The sequence below is a fragment of the Odontesthes bonariensis genome, chromosome 5 (genome assembly GCF_027942865.1).
Source record: "Odontesthes bonariensis isolate fOdoBon6 chromosome 5, fOdoBon6.hap1, whole genome shotgun sequence".
Classification (NCBI taxonomy): domain Eukaryota; kingdom Metazoa; phylum Chordata; class Actinopteri; order Atheriniformes; family Atherinopsidae; genus Odontesthes; species Odontesthes bonariensis.
Genome location: NC_134510.1, coordinates 15,656,574 through 15,676,721, shown reverse-complemented (window position 1 = coordinate 15,676,721; position 20,148 = coordinate 15,656,574). Strand labels below are relative to the sequence as shown.

General features: G+C 39.4%; 1 protein-coding gene across 2 annotated transcripts in view; it reads right to left on the bottom strand.

The window, feature by feature from the left end:
• The window catches only part of ulk4 (unc-51 like kinase 4), an 85,303-nt gene that overhangs the window by 6,743 nt on the left and 58,412 nt on the right, over positions 1-20,148 (bottom strand). For both annotated transcript variants that reach the window (XM_075466588.1, XM_075466589.1), the window contains exons 31-35: positions 16,962-17,010; positions 13,376-13,475; positions 7,310-7,476; positions 5,814-5,915; positions 2,265-2,459 (exon numbers count right to left, since the gene is read on the bottom strand). In XM_075466588.1, the coding sequence (XP_075322703.1) occupies positions 2,265-2,459; positions 5,814-5,915; positions 7,310-7,476; positions 13,376-13,475; positions 16,962-17,010 (613 nt within the window). The remainder of the gene's footprint in view (positions 1-2,264; positions 2,460-5,813; positions 5,916-7,309; positions 7,477-13,375; positions 13,476-16,961; positions 17,011-20,148) is intronic.

The following is a 20,148-nucleotide window of genomic DNA, read 5'->3' as shown; positions in this document are numbered from 1 at the left end:
GTTAAATTTGACTAATTTAGACATGACCCCCCCCTCTCCTCCTCTCCTTTGCAGTGTCCAAGCTATTAGCGGGATCTTTGATTGAGATTAACAGAGCCCTGAAATCAATGAAAGATAATTAAAAAGCTTTCTTTGAAGAGCAGACATTTGTCTGAGTGTGTAGGTGTGTTTGAGAGAGAACGTGCAACTCATCGTGTTCCTGTGTATTTGTGTTGTGATTGTTCATCTGACTAATATACATTATATAGACAGTCCAGTCTTGTGAAAAAGAAAGTACACAGTCATGCAATTTAAAGGTTTTATGGATGAGGATACAAACACAGATGAATGGCAACTTAAGAAAAAGAGAATCCATGCAGATACAGAGTCACAGGTGCACTGAATGGTACAATGGACAGACTTGGATCTGATGCCTCTTCTAAACATACAGCATGTTATTCCAAAATGCTTCTTAAGGCCCTAACAGGTTAAGAAATTAAAACATGTCTGAAACATGTTTGGTGTATATAAATTGCTTAAAAGGCCCAACTGTATCAAGATGGCATGAGGGAGACCTTCCTGGCAGAGGAACAAAACCACTGCAAATTAATACTATTGCAAAGTTGTTCTGAGTGATAACTTTTATGATGAATGATGAAACTTTCCTCTTCTGACAGGAGTGGTTTTCTTACAGTTGAACAATATCCCCATCAATACTGCATTAGGGTTACTATGAAAATCATGTAAACTATAAGATATGGCCTTCCTAATTATCACATTTCAAATCTATGGGAGGTGTGCAAATCAATGTGCAGAAAGGAAAATGGTTACTTTTCTGGGCAAATAAATGAGTTCTGCTTCCAGCACAGAGATGCTGCTTGGTGAATCATCCTCTAGCTACAAGGGAAACGCTGAAACACTGCTGTGTGTTACTCAGGATCGAGGGCATGATAAAAAAGACACACTCTGGGGTTACTGAATCTAGTTGCACTGGGGTAATGAGGGAGTTTGCACACAAATTTGTCACAAACAGGAGGAGAGAAAAACAAGTGTATGTGACAGAGTTTGAGTGGGTGGTTCAGGTGGCTAGAAGTAATTAGTGAGAGGAATCAAAACCACATCTGTACATGCAAATGCTCCACCCTTCCCTCTCACACACAACTACAAAGTACAGTAGCTCCCAGGCACAGCCTTCGGTCAGATCATATGATCTAAGGGTGCCAGCTGACCTTGTGTCCCACGTGCAGAAACTATTTCATGACCCTCCGGCCAAGTCAAAACATTAGGAATGCATCTTGCATAATTCATAGAAGACTGCAGAAAAATTAGCCCAATTTTTTAAACTTCATCTTCGGGTGTAATTTAATTGAACTGCTTTATCAGCCCAACTCTCCTTTTAACGAAATGTTCAAATTAAAACATTGCAATTATTTACACCTAAATTAAATTAGATAACGACATTCAATTTCACATATTACAAATAACTTATTTCACGCAGACCTGCCGAGCTCACGCCAGACAAAAGCTGAAATCACAATGTAACAATGAAGCTTTATCTGTTTGACTTAGAAAGGGTTCTAACCCAGGTCTTTAGTGTCAGTGCAGTGTCTCCTTGTTTCTTTGTCATATAAACCGCATCCCTCTTCCCGCATTGCTACTTAGTGTGTGGAAATGGGGAAAACCATCCAATATCGATTTACTTCAAAGGAAAGTTAGGCTGCAGAAAGAATACTGAGAATGTTTTTGACAGCTTCGTGGCTAGTTTAATCTAATATGGTGCCAATCAATATTATATTGGCTCTAAGTCACCTCTGAAACAGGTGAATTAGAGGGTCAGCACAACCATGCACTGTTGCATGTGTGTCATAGGGCAATAAATTGTAGCCTTGTTAAAAACAAACTCGGCTGCTAAATTTTCTCATTTTCACACTAAATCAATTTACTGTAGTACGATCTCTCACATGTTGTCATCAATTTCACTGTGAACCATTTTTACTTTTACACATAACTGCACAGACACTTGACCAGGACCTGACAGGAAGATACAATCCCGGATATTTTCTTCTGTGTATTGTGCTCCCTCTGTCAGTCTACTTCTGGAAGTTACACATTATTTCAGAATAGCAGGCCAGCAGAAATCTGTGTGTGTGAGAATGTGTGCATATGTGTTTCTTGTTATTACTCCAATATTTTCATCCTGCAGTGCCTCCAGGATTCTACAGTGGCAGAGTACAAATTTAAGTTTGATGCCTTTGTGTGAATGCTTATGTGTGCACTGTACTCACCAGTCGTTTGATGATCCTTAGTGTCGTACGTTGAATTCGGGGAGTCTCAGTGTGCATGTGAGTGCGCAGCACGTGTGAGAAGCTTTGCAAACAGGAAAGTGACAAGCAGTCACGACACTCTCCACCATACAGCTGGACCAGTAAGGACAAACACTGAAGAGATTCCTCCCACACCTCCTGGTTTTCAGTGGACAGCTGTACAGAATCAGAATCAGAATCAGAGGCCACAAAAATACTAAATTATAAAAAGGACAATGTTTTTATTCATGTTATCAAGTTTACTTGGGCCATGAGCTAAAATAAAGTGAATTGACAGACAGAACTGTCTTCAATAAAGTGTTTTTACAAACTTCACTGCTTGAAAATGTTTTCTGCTGCGTGTACTGTATATGTCTGTAGGATTAATAATGGGCAGCTGCTTTAGGAGTATGATAAATTTACACAGTCATAATATTCAAAGCTTCCTCTTCCTACCAGTCCCAGATTCTACAGACAGAAGATATTGAGACAACCAAATTCTTAAGATAAAACAACTCTTCACGTAAAAGCATACATAAGCATATTAAGAGGACTCGTTTCGACGTTGATATTTTCTCTTTGCTCCACCTTATATAAAGTTAAGGGAAAATTCACCATCTATTCGTTGTACTGTTTGATATGTTGGTCAACATTTGAATCCCAACTCAGTTTAGAAAAGATGGCAGAAGATAGGTAATCAGAGGTCTTTAAACTTTAAAGACTTTAAAGAATACAAAACCCTCTGCGTTCTACCACCAATGGCATGCTTACAGTCACTGCAATGCAATGACATTACTGTCTGACACTGAATGTTACAGTGTGAAAATAATGGCCATAAAATAAAACATTTCATATGTCAATAAGAGGCCCACGTCTATCCAAAACTGCATGTTACAACAGAAGTGACTTTTGCAGTTTTCGTGATAGATTGTTATAAACACCACTGCTCTGTCACACTAATCTCTCATGGGGCTAAGAGGCTGTGCAGAGGTCGAGAGTGTGTCGACTGCTCCATCAACCCTCTAATTCGTCCATTGTATCCCAGGAGACCTCTTCTCTCTTTCTTTCTCCTCCTATGTCATCGACTTCCCAGGATACCTCACAGCATCTTTTCTTTTTCGCTTGGACTCTCTCATCTATTTTCCTTGAATTTCATTCCACCCCCTCATCAGTCCTCCATTTCTTTTAATAGCCTCTGCTACCACATTTTCATTTATCAGGTTCTGGCCTCCAGTCAACCAATAAATCAAGTAACATTCTCTTTTAATATACAGGATGTTTCAGGGAGCATCACTGCCATTTACACTCCCTAATGATTATTTGAAATTTCAAACACTGAATATCTATAATGACATTTAATCGTGATAATTCAGAATCAGCGAATAGCATTGCTGGATTGTGGAGTAGTTAGAAACAACCTTTTTTAAACTATTGAAGAATATTTTACAGAATTATATATAAAGGGTACATTTATATACTCAATATTGACCACTCAAATAAAAATTGCAAACAGTACCGATACAAGACAAAGTAAACACTTTGCAATGACTGGGATTTATTATCGGGCTCAGAGTTGACTCTAAACTTTCTTTCTTTTTTAACCAGTCTGTTGTTGATTTACTTCTCAACTTCATTTCATTTTTAACCTTACCTAAACCTCTACTAAAGCTGCAAAAATCTTTTCAAAAAGTGGTGTAGAACATTCACGAGGGAAACTTGAGATCTGCCGCTGTCTTTTATGGGAGCGTAGTTGCTTTGTTCCTGGATGCCCTTCCATTAACACCACTGTAATACTTTGATTTTCCTATAAATGACACAAATTCAACATGTTGTATACATTGCTGTCGACTTGGCTTGTTTCGCAGCTCTCAGTCTTAAATGTTGTATTCTTTCTCTGCAACGCCCCCTTTCCGGAAAAACAGGAGCAACAGTTCTGGATTTCCTACATTTATAGACAGTTTCTCTGACTGTAAGCTGATGAATACTTTAGTATTTTTCCCATTTTGAGCATCTCTATAATACCTACAGCACTTCTTCTAAGGTTCTGTGGAAGTTGTTGTGATTTAAGCATGGCTCACGTCAATAAAACTTTTATGAAATGAGCAGACTTAGTCAGAAACCAGACATTAAAATATTTTGTTATTCAAAGGGAGAGACATGTCTACGACCCACAATTCTATCTCTTTAATAAAATCATCTGACTCCCAGTAGCTTTTTGAGAGGTCATGAGCACACAAGTTAACATACTTTCATAGTGCTGTCTGAATCATTACTTACTGACTTCAATGCAGGTAAGTCAGAGTTATTCTCTAATAGTGACTTAGATAAAGAGCAGACGATATTATCCACATTTATTGTTAATAAATTTGGAAATTTAGTGGTGTGCCAGTTTTTTTAACTACTGTAAAAGTAGTACATTATATAATCAGGGATTTCAGGCAACTAAACTCAATTTAGTTAAACTAATAGCACTTCCTTATTCTGAGTGCAGATAGAATAAAGTTTTCAATCACATATTTAATCATCAGTAGTTGATAGTACCAGAAGATGTGGATGCTTGAATATGTGCAGCCATAACATTTCGTATCCACTTCTATCAACCTATGTGGCAAATTGTATCAGATTATGCATAGGCAATTTCACACACTGCACGATTTAAATGGTAACTAGAGACTAGTTACTTAAGTAAACTGGGATAATCAACTGTGGTTCAATAGACAGAATTTTTAAGGTTAATACTTCATTTACATCCTAATCCTAAAGTCAAATTACATGCAAATTTGTAATTATAAAGGTGAAAGGAATGTAAAACATGCATCTTTGAAAGATGGCTAATTAATTACTGTAGTTTCAACTAAACTTGATGGGTAGAGTTGCTGTTTACAGAGCAGTGAGACAAAGGAGTATGTTTGATATATTTAGTCAGAGGAAGAAGCTGCAGCTTTTGTTGGCATAACTGATGGTTTACCAGTCTTAATGGATTCAGAAAATGTTATGCTTTTATTCTGATTCTCTCCCTCTGATTAATCAGAGCTCTAACAGGGCCAACTAAAAGCATTTTAGCCCATGTGGTATGAGCAGTGACTGCTTGGCCATAGAGTAGTCCCACATCATCTGATCATTTTAAAAACTATTTGTAAAATGAACCCTGAAATGATAAAGTCAAAATTTCAAAGTCTTATTCTTTCTCTATTTTCTTCCATGTCATGTTTTTCTTTGTGCGGTCAGAGTTCCGTTCAGCTCATTTGGTCTTGATCTTCACTATTGAGGCTTGTTTTGGTTTTCACATAACAACGCCGGTGTCATGTGTATCAACACTTAACTCAATTTAACTTTGCTGCTGGTTATCTTTGGTCACAAGACCATGATAATAGTGGTCTTTAAACCTCTCTCACAGGGCGTGGTTTAGTCACGACTGTCCTTGTACACAAACCCAGTTTGTGTCACTGAATAAGTTTTGTATTCAAACATGCTCGCTAAAAAAAAACAGCACATACACAGACACACACAGTGTTTGAGTGTTGGTCTCACCATGTGAATGAGGTGTGTGCTAAGCTGGCTCAGGGGTCTGTTGGCCACGAGCAGCTTCTCTGCTGCCTCCGTCTCTGCTGCTGGACAAGATAGCCTCTGGCTCTATACACACACATATCCGCACACACACACACACACACACACACACCCATGCCGATTGACACATAAACACACACAAACCTTAAATCATTCATAGAGATTTGACAGTCAATAATGATGGATCCAGAGACCTGTCAAGACTTTTTCTGACAGACTGACAAAGACGGAAAGACACTGTGATAGACTAAGACAGGAAACAGTTTTTCTGTGTGTTGTGTTATTGTCATCTCTCTTTACCAAGATGTTCAGGACAACACAGCCTGAACATTTCACACCGAGCTATTTTTGCATCTTCTGATGACTTTCGTCTTCTCAAGTTCTCCTTTATTCCCCTCATCATTAGCACCTCTGTGCCACACTTTGCCTTATTTTAGCACAGTTCATGTCTACAGTGAAACTTCAGGCCAATTAGTGGTGGAATAATGTGATTAATACTGGCACACATTTTCTGTCTCTCCCAAAGTCACTCCTCTGCTATGCTTTCTGTTTTTTCTTTTTCCTCTGTACTGTAATCTCTTCCGCACTCTCTCTTGACCAACCAAGTAATAGTTTGGGGAGAGCGGTCGAGTCACGTCCTCTCTCTTATCAGACCTTATTACCCAAATGAATTTGGTTTGGGCAGAAGTTTTCTTTTTAATGAGCTTTGCATTTCTGGCAGAATTGATTTCTGCTTCACATTCTCCTTGCTTCCTTTCCGTCTCTCCTTCAATCTCTCCACCATTCCTTCTCCTCTTCTGTCCTTCTTCTCTTTCAGTTTTTTACCCTTCTTTCACTTTAGTCCCCCCACCCCCTGTCCAGGCATTAATATGTATGCTTTGGGCTGGGGTGCACAGTATGGGGAGATGGGGGCTCCTTTGTGTGCGTGTGTGTGCGTATGTGAGTGTGTGTGAGTCCGTCTATATAGAGTGGCAAGCTGAGGACAAAGCCAGCGGTGATAATGAGGCCGCAGGGACATAGCCAGACAGGCCCCTCGGTGTATGCCTCTGAGTGTGTGTGTGTGTGTGTGTGTGTATATATATGTGTGTCCCAGGGACTCAGGACCTCATCCGCTTTCTCCTGAGTCCACAACTTCAATATTGCAGTTCCTTAAACCTGCTCACTTCCACTGCAAACATCAATGGACACACACATACACATGCCTTCGGGGACACGATACAAGGACAACAGTTTGAGGAAGTTGACTTTGTGATTCTATTGGTGACTCTGGATTCACCAGAGATGAAAATAATGGGGAAAACAATGTTGGAAAGATACTGGCGTATAAGGGCTGATGCATTGCTAACAACAATTAACAAAACCATTAATAATAAAACAGTTGACTTCTCTTAGAAGACCTTTGTCTATCTTTAAAGTGACATTTTTAGAAATAAACATAAGTTGTGTTTGAGTGTTTGTACCTGCAGTGCAGCTCGAACAACAACTGACGTTTGCTTTAGGACATTGTGAAGAAGTTCCAAAAGAGCTTGTAACACAACATGGCTGACTTTCCTCCCAGCAGGCCCCTCTCCATCCAGGTAGACTCGTGCAGCTTCTGAGAGAGTATTCACCAGCACCTCTATCAGCCCTGTGCAGCAGAGAGACATGGAGACCTTATGTGAGTGTCGGATCTTGACTGAATCTTTGCTGGGCCTGGAGATTTCAAAGATTTTAAACTTGTATCATGTTACACTCAAACCCTACAATGTACTATTTGATGTGTAATGGTCTAATGTGACTCTCACTGTCCACAATTCCTAGCGAGACATAAGTGAATCTAATTTAGAGAGGCTCACTGCTATCTGGTTCCATCTACAATGTCTCTCAATGTTTAATATAAGTTTAAGTGCAACCTTTTGTCAAATAATGAAGGTAGACATATTTTGGACTGGTAAATTCTATCAGTTTACAGCATATTCTTGATCAAGATGTCAAAAAGTAACTTTTGGAAGCGTTTTGTATGAGAGTGTAAATGTAAGAGTATGCCTAAGCCTTGATCTGTAGGAGAAGACTGGTTCAACTTGATAATGGATGGTTGGCTCCTGTACAAGATGAGGGACACTCTTCTTTTTTGGTCAACTGACATTTCACTGCCACTAATTTGCCCCAAAGAGAAAGGTAGGTGAGTATGACATTTAGTTCAACTGAATACCAACTGTACAGCTTTAAATTCCATCATCATCATCTTCCGCTTGTCCGGGGATTGGGTCGCGGGGGCAGCAGCTTAAGCAGAGAAACCCAGACGTCCCTGTCCCCGGCCACTTCCTCCAGCTCTTCTGGGGGGACCCCGAGGCGTTCCCAGGCCAGCCGAGAGACATAGTCTCTCCAACGTGTCCTGGGTCTTCCCCGGGGCCTCCTCCCAGTGGGACGGGCCCGGAACACCTCACCAGGGAGGCGTCGAGGAGGCATCCTAACCAGATGCCCGAGCCACCTCATCTGACTCCTCTCGATGCGGAGGAGCAGCGGTTCTACTCCGAGCCCCTCCCGGATGACCGAGCTTCTCACCCTATCTCTAAGGGAGAGCCCAGACACCCTGCGGAGGAAACTCATTTCGGCCGCTTGTATTCGCGATCTCGTTCTTTCGGTCACTACCCACAGCTCGTGACCATAGGTGAGGATAGGAACATAGATTGACCGGTAAATCGAGAGCTTCGCCTTCTGGCTCAGCTCCTTCTTCACCAAAGAAGCTTTAAATTCTCACATGAAAAACTGACAGTATCAGGGCACCTATTGACATACAGGACTCTCATCCCAAAACACATCATGTTGTCATTCTTGTCTTCATATTTCTTTGCCTTTAACCTCCCTCCATCCCACCACAGAAAACTGTACAAGGCTAAACATAAGGCCAAAGCTGTTATGAGCATGCTGAGCTGAGGTAAAGTAGAACTACACTCATCTCTAATACTCAGTACTGCACAGATTCTGCCAGAGTCAGGTGGACATGACACGTGTATTTTAATGTGTCGAAAAACCTGTCCTTTATTTCCATTTCTGTGTTAAATAACAAATCATCGTCCACACCAGGGAAAATGCACCCAGTTTTATTTCCCATTCCAACAGATCTTTATTTAGAATGCAGATGTGTGTTTATTTCTGTAAGTGCAACACTGCAGACACAAGAAAGCTGTTTGACTTCCTGCTGTCAGTGGGATGTACTGTTACTCTGTCAAACGGCCTCATAATTAATTAGACGAGCTGCTCTACTTTGGACTGTTCAATCAAACAAAGACCTCCTCTGCTTAATGTAATCTGACAATAGTCTCACTTACATGCAAACCATTTTCTACATAGTTTCTTTGTATTTGTTAATATTATACTGTTCTAAACTGCTCAGAAAATGTGATGATACTAAAAACAATGACTTTCTCCTGAAATTTTAACCATTTATCAACCAGAAATTATACACACATAGAAAATAGGGCTCTCATTTCGATACCTAAATGTACATGTTGTGAAGTGGTCCTTCTGGTAATTACAGTGGTCCTTCGTTTAGTTTTTAAGAAACAAACTAAGGGAACATTACTTTACTTTAACTAACCTTAACGATAACAAATATTCTAACCTAACCTCAAACCAGTGTTTCCCGCAGCGCATTATAGTTAAGGCGGCCGCCTTAGTAAACTCGCACTGCTGCCTTGCCAACGTTCCCAAAAAAAAAAAAAAAAAAAAAAAAAAAAATTATTATTATTATTATTTTTTTTTTAAACCGAAGTAATAATGCTTTGCCAGGCTCAGACATTAAAAGACAGCATTGATAACATTGAATTGCGACACCTACTGGTTGTTAATGTAAATAGTTAATAATGTAAATAAAAAAGTGTTACAGCTCTTAAACAGCTTCGTTATTGCTCTAACAGCCCCCGTCCCATTCCAAGTACACCCCCCCCCGCCATTTTCAAATGGGATATTTGATTGTGTATGTAAAAAGTGCTGATATTAAAAAACAGTGCAGAGTCCGCTTTTAATGGAAGCAGTCTCACCTAGTTTGCGAGGTCTTTTTATTTTCATGCCCTTCAGGAAAAGATACTACCATCAGATACTATTTCCAAATACATTTAGTGCCTGTTCTTATCAGATTGTCAATAATCTGACTGAATTTACCCGCCAACCGTGAACAAAACTCTGCTTCAAATTAAATTTCAGAAGTAAGGAAAAACTACCTTCCCATTTAGATCTCCATCATCACAAGAAATGCACAGCGTACTCAGTTTCAGATGGATGCACTGTTTATACAGCCATCAGGCCTCCTAATCTGCCTGCAGGCTGCATAAAAAGCATTCCTCTCAGCTGACTGAGTCCCTAGAGTGATCTGAAAGTCACAGGGCATGTATGGGCTCTCCATTTGCAGTCTCCAATTTATTTATTTATTTTTTAACTTTTCTTTTCTCTGATGAAAATATTCAGCTGGTTGCTTTTATCTCCATATTCTAACTGCTGCCCACAGTAAACAGCCCAAACCATCGAGGATCTAAAGACAGAGACATGTTGGCGATAAGTGAAGTACAAAAAGTTTCATGTAAGCTAAAGTTTAATGTCAACAGCTAAGATAATAACTTCTACTCATAAAACAGATTGAAAATAGAAAGTGCGGTTTACACATACATACTTAGTATCTTGGCACACATGACACAACCTCTGGCTCTACTCATTATAATTACATGGTTAAAAAGCATGCCCTCCATAGCTACTCTATGTGCCTCAATAAACATACTTCATGTTTGTTTGGTGTCATCCCATCTTGCTTTGGTTTGGCTCCTGTCTGCCAGTAAGTGAAACGCTGTACCTACACACACATTTACTGTGGGTAACTTCTAACAGTACATACAGTATAAAATGTTTATGTTGTCATAACAGAAAATCCAATATCAGCTCTGAATGTGTGTTTGTGTTTGCTAAGGAGTATCGCTTCGACTGACAGGTACAGATGTACACTTTTTATGGTGGTGGTGGTTAATGTGTAATTAATTTATGTGAGAAAATCACTGTGCTATTTCTTTCTTTTAAGAAAAAGCAAATGTTAAAAATAGCCACTCAGCTTGGATGCTTTGCAGAGGTATCTATTTATAAACCACTGTAAAATGAGTTCTGTTGGGATTCAACAGAATGGAGGGCTTGAAGCAGAAATTCAGGTAAAGATTATAAAAGGTTAATGAAACATAATGTAGCACTACATACTACGGTCAGCTTGTTTGTTTGCTCCGTGTACTTGTTAAAGATGCACACGCAAGGTCAAACTCAGCTACCCGTCACTGCTCTCAATGTATACACACATCCTATGGATAAAGCAGGTATCACTACCACTGTACTACGTGGTGTTCTGTCATTTTTCTATAAATATAAATCTTTAACATGCTATGACAGAATGTTCACACTGGGATACACTTTGTCTAAGAAAATAGCCATTATCACCAATGTTTAGAAATCAATATCCAAGGGATGCAATGCAAACTTAAAACAAACTCCGAAACATCACACACTTAGTTTCATGAGTGGTCGAATGAGTTTCACAACAAAAAACTGTCAATTCAGTGATCTCTTGGGGGCTTACTAATACAAAACATTAATATGGAAGACAGATCTTGGTAGTATAAATTATGCTGGGAGGCATCATTATTGATCGGACACATATGGCCGTGTGGATGAACCATTATAGATTGCGTTGAGACACCATTTGGGAAATAACCAGAAACTAATTTCAAATCGCACATTATTGATGCAAATTCCACAGAAACTGGAAGCAATTAGCTAAATATGTTCCAGTGAGTTTGGTACAGATGGTCAAGAGAAATAACATGAATTAGTGACAGTTTAAACTCAGACAGGAACCTTAAGGACCCTCAAGAATGGCCAATGACTTCTTTGATCAATTAAAAACAGACCCCCTTTAATTAATTTCCCCCTTGTCAGCATGTCAGTCTTAGACCAAACCCGAGGAGAGCTTAGGGTGATTACTAGCTCTGAAATGTTCGGCTGAATTTTGCTCTACATGTTCTTGAAATGTTCCCATTTTCTTATTATATCACTCAGTCTGCTTTTCAATGTGCCCACAAAATTGGTTTCACATTCACTCTCAGTGGAGACGCCCAAGGCATCATATCCTTATATAATCAGATTACAGCCTAGACTTTCTGTATTAGTGTGCTACATACCCTCGAATTAAAAGTGAGCAATACACCATTATACAGAATCAAAAGAACTTTGTTTAGGAATCGTCTCTTACTCTGAAATCAAGTTATCCTTCCCCTGCTGCTTCCCTTTATCTGTCACTCATTTTAACCTTCAATTTTCTCCCTCTATAATCTTGTTCCTCCCATGTGTCTCCAACCCAAATGTACTCGATTTTCTCTCTGTGTATCCCATTCTTCCTCCTTTCACCTTTCTGCAACCCTCTTACCTCGTCTTTTGCTTTTTTTTGGCAACCTTGTCTTCCCTCTCTTCTCTCATCCTTTTTTAGCCAACGTCTTTCTCTTTTTGTTGATCCCTTCTTCTGCCCTATCTCTGCCTTCATTCCCCAGGGAGTATTATCTCAGTCAGAGTCAAATCTGCCCAATTATAAACCTCATCTCCCCCCTCTCCCTCTTAGAAACACTTGGTTTCACTACATCCACTGCTCCAAACACACACACATCATCGTCTCTATCTTATACATATACGGAAGAATAAGCACAAATACATTCACACAAGCACACAAAAGCCACCTCCCCATTTTGCTCCTCTTCACTGTCTATTTCACTGCTTAATAACAAACACACACACATATAGATTCACATGCCACCCTTTCCCTCCCCTCTGTCACACCTTAAAAAGCCAATTATACACGCATCCTCCCTTTCTCTCTTCTTCTGCCTCCCATCACAACACCGATATGGAATGAACCACTACAAAAACAAGGGAGAGGAGAAGAAGAGCCTAAAATAGAGGCTAGGGGCAAGGGTAAAATTGGGAAAAAAGAGGAGGAAGGAGAGGAGATGATGGTGCAAAATGTGAGCTGAATAGACTGGAAAAGTGGAGCACAGCAAAAGACAAACGGGAGGGATATGAGGAGAATAACAAAATAGTCGAAAACAGAGCAGAGGTGGAGAGAGGAGAGGAGATAGCGCTAATTGCCAGGCCGGTATCAGTGCTGGCTTGACAATTTCTTGTTGCGAGGATTGGATGATAATGATGCTGACTAGTGAACTGCTGCACTGCTGACCCAATGGAAATAGTGGGAGAAGAATGGTTGATAGTAGATATAAGTTTACATCGGAAAAGATAGAAAGAATGATACTAAAGGAGTAAAAGGGAGAGAAAGAGAGAAATTAGTCCTGCAAAAATCTGAGAAAATGACTATTGTAATGTTGTGTTTCATTACCATGAAGAGTTACAATTACACAGCTGAACTGTAGACCCTGTAAGAAATTAAACCAAACAAGAAAGCATGGAAGCATGGATACAAGTTACATCTACCTTTTCTTGTGTGCAGATTGTAGAAATAACTGTACCTTGCTGACGTAGTAGCTGTTGATCCATGACCGTGTCTCCACTGAGATTACACAGCAAGACGACTGCATTTTGGACAATTCCACTTGTGACACTGTTAGCCTTGAAAGAATAAGACAGTTCCAGGTTAAGGGTTCTCTTATAAAACCCTGTTCTCTTCTATTCAAACAAAACTGAAGGTTTTCTTCTACATCTAAAGTCCAACATCAAACTAAATGTTAAAACTTAGACAGAGATAGAAAATGAAAACAGAGATGAGGCGATGCAATGAACTTCCAAATTTGACGAGTTCTTCTCGTCAGTCATTTTAAATGCATCTATGCCAATCCAAACCACTCCAAATTTATGTATAAAGTACATTTAAAAATAACAAGGGTTGACCAAAGTGCTAGTAAATTAAGAGAATAAAATAAAAATAATAAATACGTGAAACGGACATAAAACACTGGTAAAAATCACAACAACTGACACACAAAAAAGGGAGAAAAGATTAGTCTTTCAATAGGATTTAAAAGAAGACAGTGAAGAAGCCTGCCTAACATGTAGAGGCAACCCATTCCACAATTTTGGGCCTGCCCCCTTAAATGCCCGATGCCCTTTGAGCCTCAGCTTCATCTTTGGAACAGCGAAGAGCAGCTGATCAGCTGACCTCAGAGACCGTGAAGGGGAGTACGGGTGAAGCAAGTCGGAGAGATAGGGTGGAGTGAGGCCATTAAGACATTTAAAAACAGATAAAAGAATTTTAAAATCAATTCTGTAGCACAAAGGGAGCCAATGAAGGGCAGCCAGAACAGGAGTAATATGTTCTCGCCTGTGTGATTGGATTAAAAGACGAGCAGCTGCATTTTGGCATGCATTACAATAATGGAGATGAGTGGTAATGAAGGCGTGTCTGATCTTTTCAAAGTCCTGCCCAGACAAAATGGATTTTATTTTCTCAATTTGTCGCAGTCGGAAGAAGCTGTTTTTTTTCTTTCCATCGAGCTGATCTGTGGATCAAGCTTAAGGTCGCCATCTATTTTCACCCCCAGATTGGTGGCAGTGGGTTTCAAATATGGAGTCAAGGCGCCAAGGTCCACATGCTGGCTGTCACAAGAACCACTTGTGCGGAATAATATGACCTCAGTCTTTCTATCACTGAAACTGAAAAAGTTTGATGTCATTGAAGCATTCCAACAAAGGCTGTGAACAGAGTTTCAATCATATTTTCTCTATGCCACCAAACATTATTTATTAATGAAAGTTACTCTTACCTATGAAAACCAAAAAATATATCTTTACTGATGACAGTCAACCTGGTATATTGCATATTGAAAGCCAATGTAAATCCAAAACTTTAGTTCCAAATATAACACTGTTTATGTTTTTCTTGTGTTTGTGAATCCTTTGCTGATATGCGTATATGCATTTTTTTCTATATAAAGTCCCTCAGTCCAGTACTGCCCAGTTATAGGACACTTTCCCAACATAAATATTAAGAGCTGGTGTGAGTCAGAGCAGCCGTTATACTGCAATCAAGACAGCAGTATTTCCAACATGCTGCTCGCAGCAAGACACCCCACATGGCAGGTGAGATCAATTATTACTAGTGTGTCATGGGCCACACGACACAACATTCTGCCAAGTGGCAGAACATACTGTCTGGTGTATCCACAGCATGGATATTTTGGCATCATTTTGTCTGTAAGAATTGCCACTTTAGCAGTTCAGCATGTCTCCAGTATATTGGATGCAGGTTCACAACACATCTACTTGTCACTACTAAATATTTGTGACGCTAACGTTTGACATGATGAGCTGCCTTGTATGGACCGAGCTGTCAATGCTATTAGCTAAAAACAGTAGTATTAAATCTTCTTTTTGTTATCATTAAAGGCCGTGCTGTTTTGCTGCAGGTTTTCATGCGTTTCTCTTGATAGAAGCACAGCAGTACAGTTAATAAATATATGCTGATATGTTTTTCTAAGAAGATTATGAGGGTCTATTTACTGGACAAGCTAATGGATTGTAACTTTGAGGAAAAGATCAAATAGGCTTTTTATACAAAAGGAATTAGAGTACGATAGAGGTGCGAACTATGACAATGATCAATTTGATTGATTTTAAGAAGAAAAATGGTCCAGCTTGTTGTTCCCACCTCTCCCTTCTCTTCTTTTCCCCTCTTCTTTTCTCTGCTTCATCTTTCTCCACCTAACAAAACCATCAGCCATTCCACCTACAGTAATTCACTTCTCCTTCCTCCTCTTGGCCCCATTTCACTTTTTGATCCTCTCTCAGATACGCCAGCTTTGCCTCCAGGGTCTGCGCACATCAGTGGGATCTGTGTATGGGCTGATAAGTCTGGCTGGTACTCATCGTGTACACTTGCCTGAGGCTGAACACAATGACATCAATTCGTGCCTCGGACAAAATGCCTCTCCGTAATGACAAATGACAGGGCTAATCTATTTTGATCTTTATGGACTAAAAAAAAGACTTTAGTGTACATCACAAAAGGCATAAAGCTGACAAAGAACAATGAGGAACGGTAAAGTTAAATCCAACCTGTAGCCTCCACCTCAGCTCATTTGTCATTTGTACTGTGTCAGCGTATTTACTGTGTATCCATAATATGTTCGTATAGTATCAACCAGGTAGGATTTGCTAAAGTATTTGACAGTGAGCTAAACACTTGGAACACTCTTTTGCCTTCTTAGTCAAGGCAGCCAAACAGTTAACAGTCCTGTACAAGCCAGCATCCTGAGGTCCTTAAATGTCTGAAACAGAACTACTTCATCATCTCGACAAATACAATTAGGTGAATTTCTCCATGACAGGTGTGATCACCAGTGACAGGTGTACTCAGTTGAGATCAGAGGATTTCAGGCAGCATAAATCAATCCAAAGGTGAGCAATATGGACGGCACTAATGTATCTAGACATAAATAGTTCAGACAGGAGTAAACAATCAAGGGACAAATTAATCAGGCTGCTGAATAACAGTGTTTAAAAATTCTGTATCAGCTATTTGGGGTTGAACAGGCAGCCATGCAGAACACTGATTATTAAGTATTTCAGAGTGCGTGCGTTTGTGTGTATGTGTGGAAAGTTGTTTCCTGCAGCACAAGGATTTAGGTTTGCTCGAGACAGATTGTACTATGTTGGCGGGTGCGCTAAATTGTGTGTTAGCAAAAAAGGGTCAGGTGAAATAAATTGTTTACTGGGGATGTTGTTATGCCTCACTGATAACAGACAAGTGCTGTGTGTTTGTGTGTAAGGTCTCGTGTTACATCTTAATAGTGGAGTCCATTTTCACACTCTATTAACCCTTCCTCCTCTAAGTTGCTTTCTTGCCTGCCAGTCAATTACACCAACCCTCTAATAGGTCAACGCCACTCAGGCTAATTTACATAGGAACGTCTATAAAAGGTCAGATGGAGTGAGTGAGTGAAGAGTAAGAAGGATACAAACAGAATACAACTGAGCCGTCATAAAACACAGCTGAAATGCCATAAAATAAAATAAATGAAATGAGGATTTTATCAGCTGATTGTGAAGCTGTTTGATATTTGACTGACTGACATTTTTTACCTGAGTTTGGTTTCTTACCATTATGAGCTGAAAGATTACTGGTAGGATCCTGCTTTGTTTGATCAACCTGAAAAGGACAGAGAAAAGACATTTAGAGGTAGCTGTAGACAAACTGGTGAGGAATAATTTAACATATTTGCTGCACTGTTCAAACATGCATTGGTGAAGAAGGAATGGAGAAGAAATGAAAAGAGCAAATGAAGTGATGGAAGGTGAAAGAGGAAGGGAATGGAAAAAAGGGTTGAGAGTAAAGATGAGGGATGAGGATATAACATTTGGCAATGGGGAGAAAGACGAGTGGGGATATAGAAGAAAAGAGAAGAGAGATGGGTGTCCATATTGACAATGACATTCTGTCTACTGAATGATTCAGGTTATTTAATTCACCAGCATTTACTGTGTGGTTGCAGTAAGTGAACAGCATGAACACACATCTTGTGTGTGTGTTTTTGTCTGCGTGCATGAGAAAGCATGAAAGCATTTAGGCTGTAATTGGAACAAAGCTAACTAAAATCAGACGGGGGTTAATATGTTGAAAGTAACAAAGCCAGCCCACTCGTTTAAAAATCTGTCTTCACTCTAACTATGATTTATAGCTCGTCTTGTAGCCATCAGACAACCTTTGGAAACTATACTGTCATTGGTGAGGGATTGTATGTATGATTGAGTAAAAGCACTGCTTCGCCTACAAAACTGTAGAGACTGTGCTGTACGAGTATGTAGCCTGAAGTGTAAAAGCCTTTCGAGTAGTCAACAAGACAGCCATAGAAATGCAGTCATAAAATAACAGGTTGTACTTAAACTTGTGCTATTTAAACAGTAATTAGTTGTCCACTATATACTGTGTGCTCATCCTATTTGTTTTTTTTTTATATTGCTGAATTTGATCACTTTTACTACAGTTCTGGGGCCTTTTGATTGATACAGTTTTTATGTTTGTTGAGAATAGTAGTATATAGTCTCATATCATTACTCTTAATTTCTCGGCTGTCTGCCAAAAAAATCTATGAAAACCAAATATTTCCAGCTTCGTGGTATCTTCATACTGGAACCCCTTATGGTTAAAGTAAATAAACTCAGACAATTTTTTCATACTTTGGTTAGTATGTTGCCTTAAAAACAGTTTTGCTATTCCTATCTGGCTGCTGATAGGACATATTCTGACCCAGAATGTAACTGTAATGATTGATAGGAGGGCAGATGCGGTAATTAGCACCACTGAGGAAAAACATTGAAAGAGAGCGTAATTATGCCTTTTTTATCCTCTATTCTGAAAACACTAACGGCGTAAAGGCTGCCTGCAGAAACATTAAGTTATAGAAAGTGTTTACATTTTGATAAAAGTGTTTTTTACTTGATGAGGTATTTCATAGTCAGCTGTGTATCCATTGTTAAGTAAATATGTGTTTCTGTGGGACTGTATTTGTCTATAGAACTGATGGATGCCCTTCCATTATAGAGGTGACAGGCTGAAAGATGAGAGGACAGGCCGGGCCAGCACAACATGATAAAGTGGAGCCCCTTTAAACTACCAGCCATACATCAATAGACACAGTGCACAACAACAGACATTGAACAAAGAAGACCACAACAGATGACCAAAACACTGATTAGGAAACCCTCACAGCATCAGGCATACGTTGAATGTGGATAAATCAAACAGAATAACATTATTATCACATGGAATACAAAGCATTTCAATGACCTCAAGAATATTTTAAAATGTTTTTTTATGGATTCGCTCACATCAGGAAGCCCATTCCATCTTTTTGGTATGTGACATCCATTTTTGTGTCACCAGTCTTTCCGCTTTTCTCCATATTACAGAGATGTAGGTGTGTATGATTTCATGATGTAACTGGGTTTTCACAACTGATTTTCTCAGGGATGCAACATAGATTCATATATAAGCAACGTAGCTAAAGCTCAGTTGAACTAAGATAAGATACGGTCTCATTCTTGTTTGATAAGCGTTAGGACACATTGACACACATATAGACATACGTATAAGGACATTAAACATTCACAGGAAAGCACACATGTAACCACGCAGCAAGAGGTTCTTTGGGTAAAGGTCACAGAAAATGTAGCTGTTTGAAGGTGTGTCTGGACTGTGATAATGCAGAGAGAGACAGCAGGCTGCCTTCCCAACGTTAATGTCCCCAATTTACCATCTAATTACCGCTCGGCTGGCTTCATAGCCACACTTATCTAACCAAGACCCAGGCAATTTAATTTCTGATTGTATAACCGCAGTGATGGAGGAAAACTTGTGGAGAGAGGGCACTGAGAAGGAGAGAAATGTGGACTAATGTTAATAAATTAGCAATGGTGAGAGAACAGGAGCCAGAGAGATGGAAAAAAAAGTGAAATGTTGTTAATAATGTCAGAGGAAAAAGAGAATGAGAAAAACAGATGTAGAGAAGAGTGCTGACACCAATTTGAAAAGTTCACGTCACTCCACTTGGTTTGAGGAAAGAGGGGGAAGGCGAGGAGAGGGGGTAGTATTACAGATAAGAGAAGTAGGGGCATATTTAGTGATGTAAATGAACTTTAAACTCTAAGAGCAGAAGAGGGAGGGAGGGACTGAGATGGATGGAGTGTGGGATATTAGAGAGATTTATTAACTTATTATCGCTGAAGTAGATAAAATAAGTGAACAGAAGCAGAGAAAGAAACGAGGGAAGGACAAAACACAAGGTTAATTATAGTTGTTACAAATTAATACTTACTGTATTAAACGATGAGATAAAATATAAAACTATAGCCGAACTACAACTATAACAGACTTAGCCATGCCATTTGCCTCGACACTTTAGTATTGATAATGACTGTATTTTAAGTTAAGGCATTAAAGACTAGCTCATCCTAAACACTGCCAAATAAGTTTGAAAATAATGTCAGTATCACAGCTGAAGTGAAAACTGTGTTTTACTATAATAGGCCTCTCTATTCGTCTCTGTTACCCTTGTCCCTGTCTATGATTATACAAATAAAGTCTCCACCTTTCTATCCTTCCACATGCTCACTGTGTTCTCTTTGTTACCCACACTTTATACCTCTGTCCTCTCCTAAAACAGGGAGACTGGTGATCAGTGAATCAAGGCCTACTGACATCTGCTGAAAGAACACAATCTCAAACACACATTCATGAACACTTACGAGTGAATGTATATGTGTAAATGCACACAAAGACAGACATACA